At 43.1% G+C, this 18,452-nt stretch overlaps 1 protein-coding gene across 2 annotated transcripts in view; it reads right to left on the reverse strand.

Moving 5' to 3' along the window:
- adamtsl3 (ADAMTS-like 3) overlaps positions 1-8,914 on the reverse strand; it is a 204,063-nt gene extending 195,149 nt beyond the window's left edge. For both annotated transcript variants that reach the window (XM_046348979.1, XM_046348980.1), the window contains exons 1-2: positions 8,577-8,914; positions 7,568-7,683 (exon numbers count right to left, since the gene is read on the reverse strand). In XM_046348979.1, the coding sequence (XP_046204935.1) occupies positions 7,568-7,636 (69 nt within the window). In that variant the 5' untranslated portion in view covers positions 7,637-7,683; positions 8,577-8,914. The remainder of the gene's footprint in view (positions 1-7,567; positions 7,684-8,576) is intronic.
- Between the last annotated feature and the right edge of the window lie 9,538 nt (positions 8,915-18,452).

Here is an 18,452-nt window from a genome sequence, read left to right on the forward strand (position 1 = left end):
GACACGTGATCACAAATGTGGTGAAATCAGCACTTTTAAGAGACTTTAAGGAGTTTAGCACGTCGTTTTATGCAGTTAACTCATTACTGGGGCGATATGCAGTTAAGAGAGAGGCACAGTGTGTGTGTGTGTGTGTGTGTGTGTGTGTGTGTGTGTGTGTGTGTGTGTGTGTGTGTGTGTGTGTGTGTGTGTGTGTGTGTGTGTGTGTGTGTGTGTGTGTGTGTGTGTGTGTGTGTGTGTGTGTGTGTGTGTGTGTGTGTGTGTGTGTGTGTGTGTGTGTGTGTGTGTAAAGTGGGGGAATGGGGGAATCAACTGATATATTATGGAGACATGAACTCAACAGAATTACAAATAAACCTGGACATGCTATCTGCTAAAGCACTCAGCTGATATAATGTGTTCCCCTCCATCTGTTCCCTAGGAGACCCTCTCTCTCTCTATCTCTCTCTCTCTCTCTCACACACACACTCAGGGCCTGTGTGAGCCTCTGTTCCACTGGTCACAGAGCGAGGCTAAGCCACAGGTGTGGCCGGTGAAAGACCCCTGGCAGCTGTGTGTGAGAGAAAGAGAGAAGAGAGGGAAAGAGAGAAGAGAGAGAGAGGGGAAGAGAGAGAGGGAAAGAGAGAAGAGAGAGAGAGGGGAAGAGAGAGAGAGGGAAAGAGAGAAGAGAGAGAGAGGGAAGAGAGAGAGGGAAAGAGAGAAGAGAGAGAGAGGGAAAGAGAGAAGAGAGAGAGAGGGGAAGAGAGAGAGGGAAAGAGAGAAGAGAGAGAGAGGGGAAGAGAGAGAGGGAAAGAGAGAGAGAGAGAGGGGAAGAGAGAGAGAGGGAGAGAGAGAGAGAGAGAGAGGGAAGAGAGAGAGAGGGAAAGAGAGAAGAGAGAGAGAGAAGAGAGAAGAGAGAGAGAGGGGAAGAGAGAAGAGAGAGAGAGGGAAAGAGAGAAGAGAGAGAGAGGGAAGAGAGAGAGGGAAAGAGAGAAGAGAGAGGAGGAGAGAGAGAGAGAGGGAAAGAGAAGAGAGAGGGGAAGAGAGAGAGAGAGAAGAGAGAGAGAGAGAGAGAAAGAGAGAGAGAGAGGGAAGAGAGAGAGAGAGAGGGGAAGAGAGAGAGAGAGAGAGAGAGAGAGAGAGAGAGAGAGGAAGAGAGAGAGAGAGAGGAAGAGAGAGAGAGAGAGAGAGAGAGAGAGAGAGAGAGAGAGAGAGAGAGAGAGAGAGAGAGAGAGAGAGAGAGAAATCCTACCTGAGTGCATGTGCCTGCCTACGTGTGTGTGTGTGTGTGTGTGTGTGTGTGTGTGTGTGTGTGTGTGTGTGTGTGTGTGTGTGTGTGTGTGTGTGTGTGTGTGTGTGTGTGTGTGTGTGTGTGTGTGTGTGTGTGTGTGTGTGTGTGTGTGTGTGTGTGTGTGTGTGTGTGTGTGAGTGTGAGTGTGAGCGTGTGCGTGTGCGTGTGTGTGTGAGAGTAGTCATGCGTACATATGTATCTATCCATATTATTTTTATTTATTTAACCTTTAGGGACAATATATTGAGACCTGGGTCTCTTTTGCAAATGCGCCCCGTATTTACAAAAACACATTATACCCAAACTATATACTGTAAATACACATTCAAATACAGTCATGGGAAACACAAAAATAAAAAATCACGAATCACCCAGAAATAAAAGACGTTCCACCACAATACGTCCCCAATCAGAAAGGCACCAGAGCAATAGGGTGCATTAACACTAAAAGCAGATTTACCTCGCTCTGTGGAGACCATAGGAACCTCAACAGTTAACCAATCACATGAATGGATTAGGCAACTCAGGTGTCTATACTTCAAAAGCAAAGTTAGATAAGATGGAAGTTTATGAAGTTGGGCCTTGTTAACAAAAAGGTAGTAATGTAGAGACCTATGGGTCTTTAGCGAAGTCCAGCCAGCCTTTTAATACAGGATGATACAGTGATGAGTATTAAAACCTTCACCTGTCACAAAACAAAGGGCACTACGGTAGATGATATCCAAAGGTTTAAGTGTAGTAGCAGCTGCATAAACAAGAACTGATAAAGAGGTTGACTGAATGATCTGCTTCCTACGGCTTAGAGAAAGGCACCATCTGTTTCTGTAGAAAGAGACAACTTTAAATCTTAGCTTCTTCTTTCAAAGACATAAGTATTTATATGCGGGAACACATTTGATTGGAGAAACATCTAAAGAGTGAACATGTAGGTCATCTGAAACATTCTGAGAGAGTTTCAAAACAGTATGTATTTAGTTTTCAAGTTTTAAATCAGCAAGGGATTCCTGCATAGCTCTAAAAGCTGACTGTAGTTTAGACACAGCCAGATCAACAGTCAGATCAACAGTCAGATCAACATTCAGATCAACAGCCAGATACACAGCCAGATCAACAGCCAGGTCAACAGCCAGATCAACAGCCAGATCAACAGCCAGATCAACAGTCAGATCAACACTCAGATCAACATTCAGATCAACAGTCAGATACACAGCCAGATACACAGTCAGATACACAGCCAGATCAACATTCAGATCAACATTCAGATCAACAGTCAGATCAACAACCAGATCAACAGTCAGATCAACATTCAGATCAACATTCAGATCAACAGTCAGATCAACAGTCAGATCAACATTCAGATCAACAGTCAGATCAACATTCAGATCAACATTCAGATCAACAGTCAGATCAACATTCAGATCAACATTCAGATCAACAACCAGATCAGATCAACAACCAGATCAACAGTCAGATCAACATTCAGATCAACATTCAGATCAACAGTCAGATCAACATTCAGATCAACATTCAGATCAACAGTCAGATCAACATTCAGATCAACATTCAGATCAACAGTCAGATCAAACAGTCAGATCAACATTCAGATCAACAGTCAGATCAACATTCAGATCAAACAGTCAGATCAACAGCCAGATCAACAGCCAGATCAAACAGTCAGATCAACAACCAGATCAACAGCCAGATCAACGGCCAGATCAAACAGCCAGATCAAACAGCCAGATCAACAGCCAGATCAAACAGTCAGATCAACAGCCAGATCAACAGCCAGATCAAAACAGTCAGATCAACATTCAGATCAACAGTCGGATCAACAGCCAGATCAACAGTCAGATCAACATTCAGATCAACAGTCGGATCAAACAGCCAGATCAACAGCCGGATCAAACAGCCAGATCAACAGCCAGATCAAACAGCCAGATCAACAGCCAGATCAACAGTCAGATCAACAGCCAGATCAACAGCCAGATCAACAGTCAGATCAACAGCCAGATCAACAGTCAGATCAACAGCCAGATCAACAGTCAGATCAACAGTCAGATCAACATTCAGATCAACAGGCAGATCAACAGTCAGATCAACAGTCAGATCAACATTCAGATCAACATTCAGATCAACAGTCAGATCAACAGTCAGATCAACAGTCAGATCAACAGTCAGATCAACAGTCAGATCAACAGTCAGATCAGCAGCCAGATCAACATTCAGATCAACAGTCAGATCAAGTCGGGCAGTAGCAGACATAATACTATCATCTGCATATAGATGAAGTTCACCATTTTTAACAGACTGACCAATGGTGTGTATATACAGTAAGTAGTGAAGAGAGCAGGACCCAAAATCAACCCCTGTGGTACACCTTTACATACTTCAAGAAATTCAGACTTAACCCCATCAATCACAACATCCTGAGTTCTGTCACTAACATAATCCTGAAACCATGAACAGGCGACAGAGCTCAGGCCTATTGAGGAAAACGTATAAAATAGCCTGATCAACAGTATCAAAAGGGTTTGACGGGTCCACAAACAAAGCAGCACATTTCATTGTAGTGTGTAAAGCATTGACAAGATCATGAACTACTAGAGTGGTTGCTGTAATATAGTGCTCTGTCCAGGCCTGAACCCTGTGAGGTTTACATTCAAAATTCATTTCTTAGACAAAAAAGAGCAAAGTTCTACATTTACCAAGGATTCAATAATCTTATCTAGAAAGGGAATCCTTGAAATGGGGTGATAATAATTAAGATCACTACTATCCCTGCCCTTATGAAGTGGCAGCACAAGAGCTGATTTACATACTTTTGGAATATTTCCTGATAACAATGTTAAATAAAAAACGGGGTTATTGAGCCAACAATGATGGGCGCTGCACACTTAGACCAGGATCCAATTGGTCGGACTCTGTGGATTCCTTGTTGTCTATTGCATTCATGTGTGTATCCATGCGTGCAGGTGTGTGTGTGTGTGTGTCAGGGCCGTGGTCACTAAGAGGTTAGGCACCAGATTCAGGGTCTAATTGTATGAGCAGATGAGTGAGAGGGCTGGGAACTAGGAGAGAGCCTTAGCAGACACGCCTGTCCTCACGACACTGGTGGCTTTCATTGTTCTGACTTACTACCCACGCAACGGCTCCACGTGTTACACTCACATACAGACAGAAATTAAATGCAGGACTGGACCTATAAGACAGACACGTCTTTCAGAAACCAGACAATTACAAGTGCTGTAAAGGGGCCCTACATTGGGCTATTGGGAAAACTGAATCAACACTAGAGAGGAGACTCAAAGTTATTCTAATCTCTATGGGTAATTCCCTTTACTCCATACAGACAACATGTAAATACCAATACCAGCATGTTATACAAACAAATCATCAAACAGACTTCCAACTCTATTTTGGTCTCCTGTAGAAGCCTAAAGCAGCATGTCCAACATCACAGTCAACTGGCAGATTCAGGTTTCCGTGTGATCTGTTTTCAGACACTAGCTTACTACATGTTAACTAGCAAGCCTTGTCTGCATGCCAAATGGTACCATATTTTATAAAGTGCACTACTTTTGACCAGTGTCCCATTTGGGATGCATCCCTTATCCTAAAAAAAGGCCTCACCACTCAGTGGCAGAGCCCAACAGATCTCTGTTATCACCTGGCCCTCAGCAGCCTCTGTGTGTGTGTGTGTGTGTGTGTGTGTGTGTGTGTGTGTGTGTGTGTGTGTGTGTGTGTGTGTGTGTGTGTGTGTGTGTGTGTGTGTGTGTGTGTGTGTGTGTGTGTGTGTGTGTGTGTGTGTGTGTGTGTGTGTGTGTGTGTGTGTGTGTGTGTGTGTGTGTGTGTCAACCTTAGGGCTTTAGAGGGTTGATCCTCATAAAGAGAGGTGACATTCAATTCAGCTGGCTCCAAATAGACACATAGCCAGGCAGACGAACATCCTCCAACTGTCCCATAGCAATGTACTACACACATCTACAATAATATGTACTACACACATTTACAATAATATGTACTACACACATTTACAATAATATGTACTACACACATTTACAATAATATGTACTACACACATCTATAATAATATGTACTACACACATCTATAATAATATGTACTACACACATCTATAATATGTACTACACACATCTACAATAATATGTACTACACATCTACAATAATATGTACTACACACATCTATAATAATATGTACTACACACATCTACAATAATATGTACTACACACATCTACAATAATATGTACTACACACATCTACAATAATATGTACTACACACATCTACAATAATATGTACTATTTACAATAATATGTACTACACACATCTATAATAATATGTACTACACACATCTATAATAATATGTACTACACACATCTACAATAATATGTACTACACACATCTATAATAATATGTACTACACACATCTATAATAATATGTACTACACACATCTATAATAATATGTACTACACACATCTACAATAATATGTACTACACACATCTATAATAATATGTAATACATCTATAATAATATGTACTACACACATCTATAATATTATGTATACACACATCTATAATAATATGTACTACACACATCTACAATAATATGTACTACACACATCTATAATAATATGTACTACACACATCTACAATAATATGTACTACACACATCTATAATAATATGTACTACACACATCTATAATAATATGTACTACACACATCTATAATAATATGTACTACACACATCTATAATAATATGTACTACACACATCTATAATAATATGTACTACACACATCTATAATAATATGTACTACACACATCTATAATAATATGTACTACACACATCTATAATAATATGTACTAATATAATATGTACTACACACATCTATAATAATATGTACTACACACATCTATAATAATATGTACTACACACATCTATAATAATATGTACTACACACATCTATAATAATATGTACTACACACATCTATAATAATATGTACTACACACATCTATAATAATATGTACTACACACATCTATAATAATATGTACTACACACTATCTATAATAATATGTACTACACACATCTATAATAATATGTACTACACAGATCTATAATAATATGTACTACACACATCTACAATAATATGTACTACACACATCTACAATAATATGTACTACACACATCTATAATAATATGTACTACACACATCTACAATAATATGTACTACACACATCTATAATAATATGTACTACACACATCTATAATAATATGTACTACACACATCTATAATAATATGTACTACACACATCTATAATAATATGTACTACACACATCTACAATAATATGTACTACACACATCTACAATAATATGTACTACACACATCTATAATAATAGCCACACACCTGTATAGGCCGAAATAGCCAGGAACAAGAGCTTCGAGATGTGACCATCTGTGTGTCCCAAACGGTACCGTTTTCCCTATATTGTGCACTATTTAGTAGTGTAAACTATATCGTGCACTACTTAGTAGTGTAAACTACATAGGGAATGGAGTGTCATTTGGAAGAGAGCCACACCCCCACATAGTTGACAAGGTGCAGACTATATACTGACCATCAATTTGAAAAAACAAAGAAAGTACGACACTCTACGGGTTAATCTGGTCTTTGCTTGATTTCTCACATCCTCGTCTCCTTTTCAAAACGCATCGCAGAAGATCTGACCCACTGGGCAAGAACTGGTTGAATCAATGTTGTTTCTACATCATTTCAACCCAAAATTGCAATATGATGACGTTGAATCAAACTGATTGGATTTGTAAAAAGTTATGAATGTAGGGAATTTCATCATTTTTTCACCCAACTTTTAATCTAAATACACTGACAGTAAATTTGAACATTGAATTGAAGTTAGTTGACAACTCAACCAAATGTAAATCAGAACTAGACGTTAAACTGACATCTGTGCCCAGTGGGGAGGTTCTCCCCACAGACCTTCTCCTCCAACATGCTTTGAGAAGGAGGTGAGGACATCAGAAATACAACTGAGATGCACCCTTCATGACTCCCAATCATTTATAACAGAACCAACGTTCTGGAACCCAGGGCCTTTTTCAGGGTTGAACAAGCATCACACTTTACATTACTTTTTACAATTCCACAGTGGGTGGCCTCCTCGTCCAATTAGCGGGCCCTACCCACAATTTCGGAAACACTGCCATATCAAATTGAATCAAACTTTTATTTAAATGCCACCATGTGAATGGTACCGTACCTGTGCAGCCGAGTAGAGCAGAGAGAGAGCTAGCCCAGTCTCCCAGAGCAGGAACAGGAGTGGTTTCATCTTAGCTCCGCGATGAAACGTGCTGTTATGTGTTGGTGAGGTGCAGCCTGGGATAGGGAGCACATGTTTCAGTCAGTGTCAAGACAGGGGAGAGAAAGGCAAAAACCCAGAAGGTGCACCGCTCTTCCCTTCAAATCCAAATATTATTATGGCCAGTCTAATACTTCCACAATACAGTGATGTTGCAAAAACATGTGTGAAAATACAGGAATAGGCGATCAGCTGTCACCGATGATAAAGTTAGATTGTATAAATGAGCCTAAATAGAAGGAATCAGATTGAGATTGAATGTATAGCCTATAAAAAAAGAGATATTGGCATATGTGCGTCTGTAAACTACTATGAATGACACTAGGTAGGTAGTTTCTTTGGGTATCAGGGTTCAATATTGCATGAATGTGATTATAACGATGTACTGAAAAGCTGTTGGATAACAGACACATGTAACAGCACAACCGCTACATGGATGGAATCCGAGGAGAAGCACTTCCCTCCGCTGGAAATAGCATTGGCCAATTATTGATTTCTAGCAAATTCATTCTACTTGTCAGATAGGCTCCCGCTTTCACGAAAGTTCATTCTAGACAGTGAAGGATGCTCCCGCAGGGTAGGGTAGCTCTAATGGCACAGTTCAGCGATGTCTACGGCAGTATATCAGGCAGTTCACGTGTCTATAAAACGTATTTAAAATAATAACGATATTGACAACAGCGACAGAGAATGTCTACCGTGTCAAAAAAATGACGCGGGGTATTTCTAAATGTAAACGGTGTTATGTAAACATAAAATGCCAGAACAACAACTATATTTAGGCTGAAATAATAAACTTGCACTTGGTTAAACTGATTCTGTGGCGCGATAGAGACCATTCACAGGCACCAAATATTTCACAGACATTTGGACAGAATGACAGTACGATGTAACAGATATATAATGTTACCTTCTTTCGGAAGAATGCGCTGCGCTCATGTACAGATCAACATATCCCACTGATTCCTCAAACCTGATTTCCACCCGGCGCGACACTCCCCGATTTCAAAACCGCAACCAAAACTCGCAGTCAAATATGATGTATCAAATCGATACACAACTAATTCGCACACAACAACAAAATATTCCGTTGTGCTGTGGCCTACTACGGAGTCACAATAAAAGTCTGAATTCTCTCCTTCTTTCTCTCGCTCTAAATGTAGCGCGACTGGGAAGTAGCGATATGGAGCTCAAATAATGACCGGACAAAGTTAGAGCGCTGCGCAGCTGATTGCCGCCCTCGTCCCATCGCCAATATGGATTTGAGAATCGGCTACAGGAGAATAGTGGTACGTGATTATGTTGATTTTTTCGAGCTTCACGTTTATTCAGTACATTTCAACATCGTTATCATCATCATGATGATCATAATATTCATCTTCGTCACATTAATAATAACTATAATAACAACAATCATCCTCCTCACCATCATCATCATTCAGATCATTATCCTAATAATCATCATGATCATCATACTAATGTTATTATCATCATCATCATTCAGATCATTATCCTAACAATCATCATGATCATCATACTCATGATTTTCATCATCATAAACAATCATCATGCAGTCATCATCATCTCATTGATTACAAGGGGAAAATAGTAAAGAATGAAGATAATGGCAATATTATCACCACACCAGTTTCCAACAGTATGAACTGTAACTAGTTCCATAGGGCTTTTTTCTTGCGTACCCCAGCCACATTTTCATTCTGAAACTAATATAACGTTTCAAGAACTCCCTAATAAACTTGTGTGCCACTGTCACACTGTGATTTTGGGCCTTTAATCAACCCAGATAGGCAAACTCCAGCACAGTTTTGTCTACATCTAAAATTACACCCTATCTCCTATATAGAACACCACTTTTGACCAGAGCCCTATGAGCCTTGGCTAAAAGTAGTAGCGAATAGGGTGCCATTTTGGACTCATATTATGCTGTTGCTGTCACCGCTGCTCACTCGCCTGGCCCTAATACAGGCACTGTAGAGAAGTGGTGTATTACAGCTATCACTCACCAAGCCCTGTGGTGTGGCAGATCAAAGTGGCTATTACAACATGCTGGGGAGGTTCTCCTTTATTATGAGGTGAGGAATAGATGTTGGCAAAGCATAGGGGAGATACAGGGGAGATAGGGCAGTGAGAGGGGAGGGAGAGATGAGAGAGTGAGACGAGTGAGAGGGGAGGGAGAGATGAGAGAGTGAGACGAGTGAGAGGGGAGGGAGAGATGAGAGAGTGAGGGCAGTGAGAGGGGGAGGGAGAGATGAGAGAGTGAGGGCAGTGAGAGGGGGAGGGAGAGATGAGAGAGTGAGACAAGTGAGAGGGGAGGGAGAGATGAGAGAGTGAGACGAGTGAGGGCAGTGAGAGGGGGAGGGAGAGATGAGAGAGTGAGACAGTGAGGGCAGTGAGAGGGGGAGGGAGAGATGAGAGAGTGAGACAGTGAGGGCAGTGAGAGGGGAGGAGGGAGAGATGAGAGAGTGAGACGAGTGAGGGCAGTGAGAGGGGGAGGGAGAGATGAGAGAGTGAGAGGAGTGAGGGCAGTGAGGGGAGAGGGGAGGGAGAGATGAGAGAGTGAGAGAGTGAGAGGGGAGGGAGAGATGAGAGAGTGAGGGCAGTGAGAGGGGAGGGAGAGATGAGAGAGTGAGGGCAGTGAGAGGGGGAGGGAGAGATGAGAGAGTGAGGGCAGTGAGAGGGGAGGGAGAGATGAGAGAGTGTGACAAGTGAGAGGGGGAGGGAGAGATGAGAGAGTGAGACGAGTGAGGGCAGTGAGAGGGGAGGGAGAGATGAGAGAGTGAGGCAGTGAGGGCAGTGAGAGGGGGAGGGAGAGATGAGAGAGTGAGACGAGTGAGGGCAGTGAGAGGGGAGGGAGAGATGAGAGAGTGAGACGAGTGAGGGCAGTGAGAGGGGGGGAGGGAGAGATGAGAGAGTGAGACAGTGAGGGCAGTGAGAGGGGGAGGGAGATGATGAGAGAGTGTGACGGGTGAGGGCAGTGAGAGGGGGAGGGAGAGATGAGAGCGTGAGACGAGTGAGGGCAGTGAGAGGGGGAGGGAGAGATGAGAGAGTGAGACGAGTGATGGCAGTGAGAGGGGAGGGAGAGATGAGAGAGTGAGACGAGTGAGGGCAGTGAGAGGGGAGGAGATATGAGAGAGTGAGACGAGTGAGGGCAGTGAGAGGGGGAGGGAGAGATGAGAGAGTGAGACGAGTGAGGGCAAGGAGATATGAGAGAGTGAGACGAGTGAGGGCAGTGAGAGGGGGAGGAGAGAGATGAGTGAGACAGTGAGGGCAGTGAGAGGGGGAGGGAGAGATGAGAGAGTGAGACGAGTGAGGGCAGTGAGAGGGGGAGGGAGAGATGAGAGAGTGAGACGAGTGAGGGCAGTGAGAGGGGAGGGAGAGATGAGAGAGTGAGACGAGTGAGGGCAGTGAGAGGGGAGGGAGAGATGAGAGAGTGAGACGAGTGAGGGCAGTGAGAGGGGGAGGGAGAGATGAGAGAGTGAGGCAGTGAGGGCAGTGAGAGGGGGAGGGAGAGATGAGAGAGTGAGACGAGTGAGGGCAGTGAGAGGGGGAGGGAGAGATGAGAGAGTGAGACAGTGAGGGCAGTGAGAGGGGAGGGAGAGATGAGAGAGTGAGACGAGTGAGGGCAGTGAGAGGGGAGGGAGAGGGAGAGATGAGAGAGTGAGACGAGTGAGGGCAGTGAGAGGGGAGGGAGAGGGAGAGATGAGAGAGTGAGACGAGTGAGGGCAGTGAGAGGGGAGGGAGAGATGAGAGAGTGAGACGAGTGAGGGCAGTGAGAGGGGGAGGGAGAGATGAGCGAGTGAGGGCAGTGAGATGGGAGGGAGATGAGTGAGGGCAGTGAGATGGGAGGGAGATGAGTGAGGGCAGTGAGATGGGAGGGAGATGAGTGAGGGCAGTGAGATGGGAGGGAGATGAGTGAGGGTAGTGAGAGGGGGAGGGAGAGATGAGCGAGTGAGGGCAGTGAGATGGGAGGGAGATGAGTGAGAGCAGTGAGATGGGAGGGAGATGAGTGAGGGCAGTGAGATGGGAGGGAGATGAGTGAGGGCAGTGAGATGGGAGGGAGATGAGTGAGGGTAGTGAGATGGGAGGGAGATGAATGAGGGCATTGAGATGGGATGGAGATGAGTGAGGGTAGTGAGATGGGAGGGAGATGAGTGAGGGTAGTGAGATGGGAGGGAGATGAGTGAGGGCAGTGAGATGGGATGGAGAGGAGTGAGGGTAGTGAGATGGGAGGGAGATGAGTGAGAGCAGTGAGATGGGAGGGAGATGAGTGAGAGCAGTGAGATGGGATGGAGAGGAGTGAGATGGGAGGGAGATGAGTGAGAGCAGTGAGATGGGAGGGAGATGAGTGAGAGCAGTGAGATGGGAGGGAGATGAGTGAGGGTAGTGAGATGGGAGGGAGATGAGTGAGGGAGGTGAGATGGGAGGGAGATGAGTGAGAGCAGTGAGATGGGAGGGAGATGAGTGAGGGCAGTGAGATGGGAGGGAGATGAGTGAGAGCAGTGAGATGGGAGGGAGATGAGTGAGGGCAGTGAGATGGGAGGGAGATGAGTGAGGGTAGTGAGATGGGAGGGAGATGAGTGAGGGTAGTGAGATGGGAGGGAGATGAGTGAGGGCAGTGAGATGGGAGGGAGATGAGTGAGGGAGGTGAGATGGGAGGGAGATGAGTGAGAGCAGTGAGATGGGAGGGAGATGAGTGAGAGCAGTGAGATGGGAGGGAGAGATGAGAGAGAGGGCTTTGGACATGGATGAACTGAGGTATTACAAACTCACTTCACTTTCAACCAATCATCCTATTGTCTTTGTAACTCTGGCGTGCTTACCTGTAAACTCACAGCTAGGATAGATAGGGGATGGATGGATGGACAGAGATGGAGCAAATGGATTGGTAGGTGGATGGATGGATGAATGGATGATTCCACCCCCTGCGCAACCCAATTGAATGCCTGGGTACAGTACAGGTGCCCTTTTAGTATTGACCCTAGGCATCACAGTCAGGAGGTAGTCAGCTTGCCAGTAATTGAGAGGTCAGGAATAAAGGCTGAGACAGAATTGGGGGCTTTTGACTGAACTAGAGCATTACAAACCCTCTGTTCCTATACTGTATTGGGCTTGCCACAGTTTTTGTGGTATGCTTTTCTAGTTTTTGTGCGAGTCATTCTACTAAGATCACAGCTGGTGCAGGGGGACAATCTGAAACACACTTTCTCCTTTACACTCCATTGCTGCAGGGCTATTTTCTGGAGATTTGTCTCCCTCTGCTGTTTGATTAACCAAATAACCCAGAATTTTCCCACTGTCAAATTATTGTCAAGTGGGACTGTGACTGTTCTCATCCTGTCACAATCTCATAGAAATGATAATGAATGTATAAGTACTATGTCATTGTTTATTGAGTACCGTGGTGTAAGATGTTCAGCAGTGTTTGGAGCTCGAGGCCAGACACATAGTGGGCACACAGTATGTAATGATCAAACACATTTCACCGATCTCCTGTCTAATTATTACAACGACCAATTAATATTGTTAAGAATTGTTATGTTGTGCTCAGTATATGATTAGCTGCGCCACAAAGTTACCACATCAAACTCACCCCAACCCTCATGCTCCTACAGAGCACCACCCGAATACCAGACTTTTATTAAACAGGCATGACAGAATGGAAGTGACATAATCAAATAATGAAAAACACAGATACTATAAAAGTAAAAATAGTGATATAAATTATAATTTGGGTTAGTTTATGCAGTTGTGAAATTAGCTAGGTCCATGTTTTCTACAAAAGATAAGAAAAGTTGCCAGATATCATACAATTGACTTGCAGATCATTTTAAGGAATAGTGCCTTTTCTCTAGCTTGAGATGACCATGACTTCCTTTATCCAATGGCTAACAGTGGTTAGAGCATTGGACTAGTAACCGGAAGGTTGCAAGGTCAAATCCACGAGCTGACAAGGTACAAATCTGTCGTTCTGCTTCTGAACCACGCAGTTAACCCACCGTTCCTAGGCCGTCATTGAAAATAAGAATTTGTTCTTAACTGACTTGCCTAGTTAAATAAAGGTGAAATATAAAAAGATATACAGTGCCTTGCGAAAGTATTCGGCCCCCTTGAACTTTGCGACCTTTTGACACATTTCAGGCTTCAAACATAAAGATATAAAACTGTATTTTTTGGTGAAGGATCAACAACAAGTGGGACACAATCATGAAGTGGAACGACATTTATTGGATATTTCAAACTTTTTTAACAAATCAAAAACTGAAAAATTGGGCGTGCAAAAATATTGAAAGTGAATGTGAAAAAGAAATACACTCTCTCTCTCTCGCTTCTCCTTAATTTTGAAAGATTTTTTTTTTTCAAATATAGTCTTTCTCTTTGAGTCAACTACTCACCACATGCTATGCACTGCAGTGATAGCTAGCTGTAGTTTTTGCTTTCAGTACTAGATGAATTCTGTGATCCTTTGATATGGTGGACAAACTGTCAGTTTATTCTGCAAGAGCTCTGACCGGTTTGGAGGACCTCCGGAAAGTTGTCATAACTACTGTGTAAGTCTATAGAACGGGGTGAGAACCATGAGCCTACTGGCTTTTGTATTGAAGTCAATGTACCCGGAGGACAGAAGCTAGCGGTCTGCTGGCTATACCATGGTGCTACCCTACAGAGTGCTGCTGAGGATTCTGTAGACCTTCATTGAAAAACAGTGCGTTTTAATGAATTATTTGGTGACGTGAATAAATATTTAGCATAGTCTTATCTAAAAATAATGACTTGTATTTGCAAAAATGTATTTGCAGATATAGGCCTCTCCAGTACCTTGGAATACATCTCAGAAATTGACTTACAGAAATCAATACATTTCATGTATGTCCAAAGCATGTGAAATAAGGTAGCAGGAGCCTGCTATAATACATAGGTCACAAGTTTAGACCATTTCTGGTCTACACTTGGATCATTTTGCCTTTGACCAATGCAGCCGAAAGACTATTTTAAAGTGTATTATAGCATGTCTCAGACATATAAAGAAGAAGAATGTATCTCTGAAGCATACTCTGCCAAATTTCATCTGAAATTCCTAAATCCTCTTCCACTGGTCTGTCTGTCTGTTTAACAGTGGCTCACATCCTTTCGAGAGGAGTACCTCAAAATCCCTTCTGTAAGAAGTAGAACAGAAGTATAACAGAAGTAGACAGACCCAGAGACCTAGGAGCACATTCTGTCAGACTTCACTTCAGGCAATGGCCACATCAGGTGTGTGGTGGCCACATAGGCATTCGGCATGGGCATCCAGGTGGACGACATCAGACGGGTGGTGCATTTGGGGGCTTCCAGTGACTTCCTTTCCTACTGGCAGGAAGTTGGGAGGGACCACAGGGAAGGATGTTTCCCTAGGTGAGGAAGGTTATCCTGTCCTTTGGTCTTAACAACAAGGACAAGGGCACGACTCAGTCCCAGAACAAGAGTGTTCGCCTTTTGTTCAACACGGCAGCTCGAGTGTTCCCCAGAGCATCAATCTGGGTGCCAAGGGGCCCTCTCCAGTCACTTCTGCCCGACACTGGCTCAGATTACTTTACCATGAGGTTTGTCATTTATTCCAACGCTGATCATTACATGGGGCAGCAAGACACAACTACGCAGAGATCATTTCCTACCACAGACAATTGAAACTGGCTGCATTTTTTGAAGATGACGAAACTGATCTGTCTAACAGGCATCGTTTCATGCCCAAATCCTTCTGGGAACCTTGGTTCAACAAACTACCTCCTGTCATCCCGTGCCTGATTCAAATCAGATAAAGATTCCATATCCAGACTGCCTGTCGTTGACAAAGAAACATCACACTCAGGCTGGTTAAAGGGTTATACTTTGCACAAAGTAAAAGCAGCATTTTAGAAACAAGTTTACCATGTGCATGTCTGCTGTTAGAGGTGTTCAATGGCTACACCATAAAGGAGATAAACACTCCAAATAGACATAATGGGACAACACCTGGGATGGTGAAGACAGACAAGAAGGAATGTCAAGCATCATTTATTTTCCTTTTTCAACAGTGTAACCCTTTCTTTCTGACTTATAAGCATCTGCTGAAGAATGTGCTGCATGGCAGCCACTCCCTCCAGCATTGAGGTCTCGAACCACCTTCTCCTCTGAGTTCAAGTGTTATTGTCACATGCACAGGAACAGTGAAATGCATAAGAATAGAGCCGACCATCTCAATTTCACTATAGATGTTTTTCTTGGTCCGGTTCAGACTTTGTAAATCAAACAAATGCATGTGTGAACACCAAAATATGTTTTTTTTTGTTTCAACCTTTGTTAGAATAAATAGTGAATGATTTATAAACTGTATGTCATTCATTCCCTGAGGGGAATAAGAAATCCTGAAGATCATATTGTGTTAATCATAACCCTATGCACCAGAGAGACATTAACCTCAAAACACAGCCAAGTGGTTCTCCCTTGGCCTGTCTCCCGGTAACGTTCTTTGGCCTGTTTGTAGGTTCTTAGCATGTTTCTCAATTTACGTCTGAACTTCTCAGTTCTTCTCAGGGTAACCATGATCCGCAAAGAACCCCTGCATCTTCTTGTAGAAGGCATTTGGAGGGACCCTGAGAGCCAGCATGTTGAGTCAAGTGAGTTTGAGAGTTGGAGGGACCCATGAGAGACAGCAGGTTTAGTCAGGAGAGTTTGAGAGCTGTGACAAATGACAGTAATCAGATGGGACATATTTCATGTATTTATATTGTACAAGTGCTTGATTATTTATTGCATGAAGCACTTTCAGTGTTTACAACATTGAGCCCCTTTTGGAAATAGGCCCCTACCTTACAAGACCTGTTGTGTGAAGTTTGCTCTGCTGAACTTGATATCTTGACATTTGCTGTGCCTAAGCTACATTACTGAAGAATTGAATATCACATGTTACACTGAAATTATTATATTAGCCTTTTGTATTGAACCCACTGAACCTGCCATTTTAAGCCCACCGGCCCCTACAGCTTATCTACTATTTTAAACATATTTGTAATAAAATATATATTTTGTGATAATCCTGTGTTGTGTGATTCCATTACCAGCATCCAGGTGTGGTCTCCATTGATCCTGCCCTATCATAAAACCTGTGGTTGTTACAATGTTCTAGTCAGATTTTTGCATTTGTTACAAGAGAGAGAAAGAGGCAAGATGGTTTACTCCGCCCAAAATATGTCCACAAAGGAGGTCAATGAGAGGGTCCGATTTGGTCAGCAAAAAATGCAATTGCTAATTTGCTACATGAGGCTTCTTTGATCGAATAAAAGTTTCGTCATGGTTATCATGGTTAGGTTGTGACGAATGCACTGATATAAGTGGACGCATGTGGAATTTCGGCAACTTTGAAAAAAACATTTTATATTAGAGTTGTGCCCGTTGTTCACACACATATCTGCCCTCTCATTGGCTAGAATGGTCCCACCTGATCTCGCCTGCCTTCCATCTTTGAGGACATGCGTTAGAGTGGTCACTCAACTATGTTGTCAATATAATGAATAATCGTTGGTTACAACCATCCGACAGTGGCGTCTAAATAATTACGCTTTTGCACAATTACACAATAAATACCTTCGCTGGCTGTCTCCATGTCCGCACAATTACCAAACACAAGTTGTATTCAGGATAGGCCTACTTACAATTAACACATTAACAGAACACAGAGACTGGACATGACTTGAACGGGGAAAAGCGGTGAGGGGGGAGCGCCTTTCTCAAATGGAGCAGTATTCTGCGCCGATCGGCCATGATGTCAAAATGAAGGCAGCATGGTGCATCTTCCAGAAACATACAACATATTTTTTCCATAAAATATACGTTTGATTTTTTAAAACTAGTTTTCATTGGGAAGGCACGTAGAGCATTTTTATCAAAACAAATCACTTTTGCATGTGAAAACACAGAATCCTACTCATAATTATTCCACTTTTTTTAGACGACTTCACCGTGGGATTAGAACGGGGCGCCTGGCTCACGCCCAGGAGGCAGCTCAGTTCCAAAACTAATGCAATCAACTTTCACTCGATACACAACACGCCATCCCGGGCGCCCGGCCAGATTAATCGAATCCCCTTAATGAAAGTAGGTGCTACAGGGGGTTAGGGCTGCGTCCAGTACGAAAAAACATACTGCAACGTTCAATTAAACGGAAATGGTGCTGTTCTGAATGACAGTTGAACAAATAGGAGGGGTTGGTTTGTGGGTTCAAAATGCATCACTGCCCTTTAATTAAATACATCACTCGTTGCATCAAGCCACACCCACCAAATGGAGCAAACATACGAATGAGTCTGTTCCAGAACGTAGCAAACATTTAATCGAACTGAATTGGTGCATTTTCCAGAGCCACTCCTGCAACTAATCTGAGCAAACAAACAATTAATTAAAATGGACCAATGGCCTTAAAATTCACAATCAGATGATTACAGTATTGTTTCTAGTAATGGCACCTCCGCACTCTTAGAACATTTCATTGTGTAGGGATGTCATGTGAAATCTCTAACACGTGTAATGCACGTTTCTTTTGTCATTGATAGGCTTTACACGTACCTGCGTATTCCACGTAATTCTACGGATGCCCTCCATTTATTTATAACATACACTGATTATTCATTTATTCTCAATTCCTCTGCGCCACCACCTCCAGCACAGTAGGTGTCAGCATTCACCTCAAACGTTTGTTTGCGGACCAGCATTATACCAAAGAAGCAGAAGAAGAAGAAGAAGAAGAAGAAGA

The sequence above is a fragment of the Oncorhynchus gorbuscha genome, linkage group LG05, assembly GCF_021184085.1.
Source record: "Oncorhynchus gorbuscha isolate QuinsamMale2020 ecotype Even-year linkage group LG05, OgorEven_v1.0, whole genome shotgun sequence".
Lineage (NCBI taxonomy): Eukaryota > Metazoa > Chordata > Actinopteri > Salmoniformes > Salmonidae > Oncorhynchus > Oncorhynchus gorbuscha.